At 50.6% G+C, this 2,222-nt stretch overlaps 1 protein-coding gene across 1 annotated transcript; it reads left to right on the top strand.

Annotated features, from left to right (window-relative positions):
- Positions 1 to 7: 7 nt before the first annotated feature.
- Positions 8 to 2,180, top strand: LOC104520016 (solute carrier family 22 member 13; the record flags this gene model as incomplete). The annotated part of the gene is made up of 5 exons (XM_029086300.1): positions 8 to 24; positions 532 to 746; positions 1,486 to 1,606; positions 1,746 to 1,955; positions 2,090 to 2,180. Coding segments are annotated over 5 exons (654 nt in total), but the record flags the coding sequence as incomplete, so codon positions are not given.
- Positions 2,181 to 2,222: the final 42 nt, after the last annotated feature.

Here is a 2,222-nt window from a genome sequence, read left to right as displayed (position 1 = left end):
GACTTTAATCATGGCGTGCACCTGGTAAGACATCCCCCTGTGCCCTCTTTGTGAACTTCTAGGTGAAGAACAGAAGGGACAGAGGGTTGAAAAGAACTGTAAAGTCACTTCATGTGATTTTTGGTGTCATGTTTATGTCTATGTGTTCATCTGCTATCTTTCTGTCTTTCCATACTGGACCAGATCTGCCTGGGGAGCATCGGAGAAGCTGATTATTCACGATACAGTGGGTTTGTGAGGAAGGTCAAAATAATTCCAGCTTTTGGCAATCCCTGGACCTTAGGGTAGTTTTGTGACCCCCTAGAAGTTCTTGGTGCAACCTAAAAGTTGTTGACCATATGGGGATCTATTCAGCTTTATCTCATGTAGCTACACCCTACAGAATTGTCACAGGTAGTGACTAGAAGCAAAACAGAGATTGCTGGGAGTGTAAATTGGTTGTATATGGTTTAACCACCCTAATTTTTTGAAGATAAACCCCCAGAAAATCCATCTGGTTACATGTTCTATTCTACTTTACTCGAATTTTAGGTTTGCAGACAGTCTTGTCTACTATGGGCTGAGCCTTAGCGTGACAAGTTTTGGTCTGGACATCTACCTGACGCAGCTTGCCTTTGGGGCGGTGGAGTTACCAGCTCGACTTTGCTGCATTTTCCTGCTGCAGTGGTTTGGGAGGAAGAAAACCCAAGGTGTTCTCCTGCTGCTGTCTGGCCTGTTATGTCTTGTCATCACTGGTATCCCTGAAGGTGAACAACCTCTTCCCAACCCGAGAACACAGCCGGGCAGAGCTCCTGGTTCAGACCCATCCTCCCAGCCCAGCTAGTCACAGACCCACAATCACTCCCAGGAGATGAACTGCCCAAGGGGTTGCACTCCCAACTTGTTGGGTTCCTCTCTGCATGACTTTCTTCTCCTTCAGAGCTGTGCCTGGTCCTTCCACAGCTCCTGGCCCTTGGCAGGCAGTGTCCTTTACACACTACCACCTACTAGACACCACCACCTCCTCTCAGAAAGGTGTAACAGAAGAGGCGTTTTAAAAGCCACCATGTCTCCCTTCTTTAGATGAACAGGAAAATCAAATGCCTCCCCCTGATCTGTTTCTGCCACAGTCCATACCCTCACCCCTGCTGCTGTCCTAGTGCTGTGATTAAGGCTGAAGGCAAGAGAGGGGCTGCATGATGCTTCCAAGCTCATGGACCTGATATTTCCAACCCAGCACTCCTCAAAGATCTGTGGTGGCTCAGTGGCTCACTCCAGATGGAGATGTAGGAAATGTCCAAGGCCTCAGGAGAAATATGGGTTCTCTTCACCCGTTGTCCAGAGGTTATTTTCCAGGAAAGGGTGCACTAGGAATGTTTTCCAATGAGTTAGGCAGTAGATTTGCTTGGTAAGTCCATTAGAAAGGGCTGTCCCAAGAAATCCCACTGCAGAGACTTCTGGTCCCAATATGGAAGTCACAGCAGTGGTCTCTCCTCCTTCCCTCAGCCCAGCCTGTAGCAACAACTGTCCTGGCCATCATTCGGGCCATCATTGGCAAATTTCCAGCCACAGCCTCCTTCTCCACCTCCTACGTCTACTCCGCAGAGCTCTTCCCCACAGTTGTCAGGTGAGGTCTCCCCGGAGCATCCCTCCACCAGGGCCATGGTGGGATAAGAGTTCGGTTGTCCCCATGGTTACCCTCAGTCCCATGGTGGCCCAGGGGATGCTGACCCCTGCCCACACCTCCCACTGCCCCTCTCCCCCAGGCAGACCGGTGTGGGGTTGTGCTCCATGTCGGCGCGGGTGGCAGGGATCATGGCCCCACTGATCCGCCTCCTGGGCCAGTACCACCGGGCCATCCCCATGGCCATCTTCGGGAGTGCCCCTGTGGTGGGGGGTCTGCTCTGCTTCCTGCTGCCTGAGACCCGTGGCACCGACCTGCCAGATGACACAGGGGCAGCCGCTCCCCAGCTGAGGTGGGTACTTGGACCACTGAATCTAAGGCAAAAAAAAAAAATCCAAAGGTGCAAATTTCAAGAAAAAAGAAATATGTCAGAAAACAGGATGTGAAAAGTGTCATATTCTCCTCTTTCCTTCTTGTCTTCAGTAGCAGAAGACTGGAAATTTTGTCCAAGAGAGATAACACAGAGAATGGAGTTGACCTGGAGAAGAACAGCAACAAATGCTCGGAGAGCAAGTGATGAATGGACAGGCGTATACTAAAGGTCCAGTCTGATCCAATC

Source organism: Antrostomus carolinensis, unplaced genomic scaffold (genome assembly GCF_000700745.2).
Source record: "Antrostomus carolinensis isolate BGI_N321 unplaced genomic scaffold, ASM70074v2 scaffold46958, whole genome shotgun sequence".
Taxonomy (NCBI): Eukaryota; Metazoa; Chordata; class Aves; order Caprimulgiformes; family Caprimulgidae; genus Antrostomus; species Antrostomus carolinensis.
This window is presented reverse-complemented; position numbering and strand designations above follow the sequence as displayed.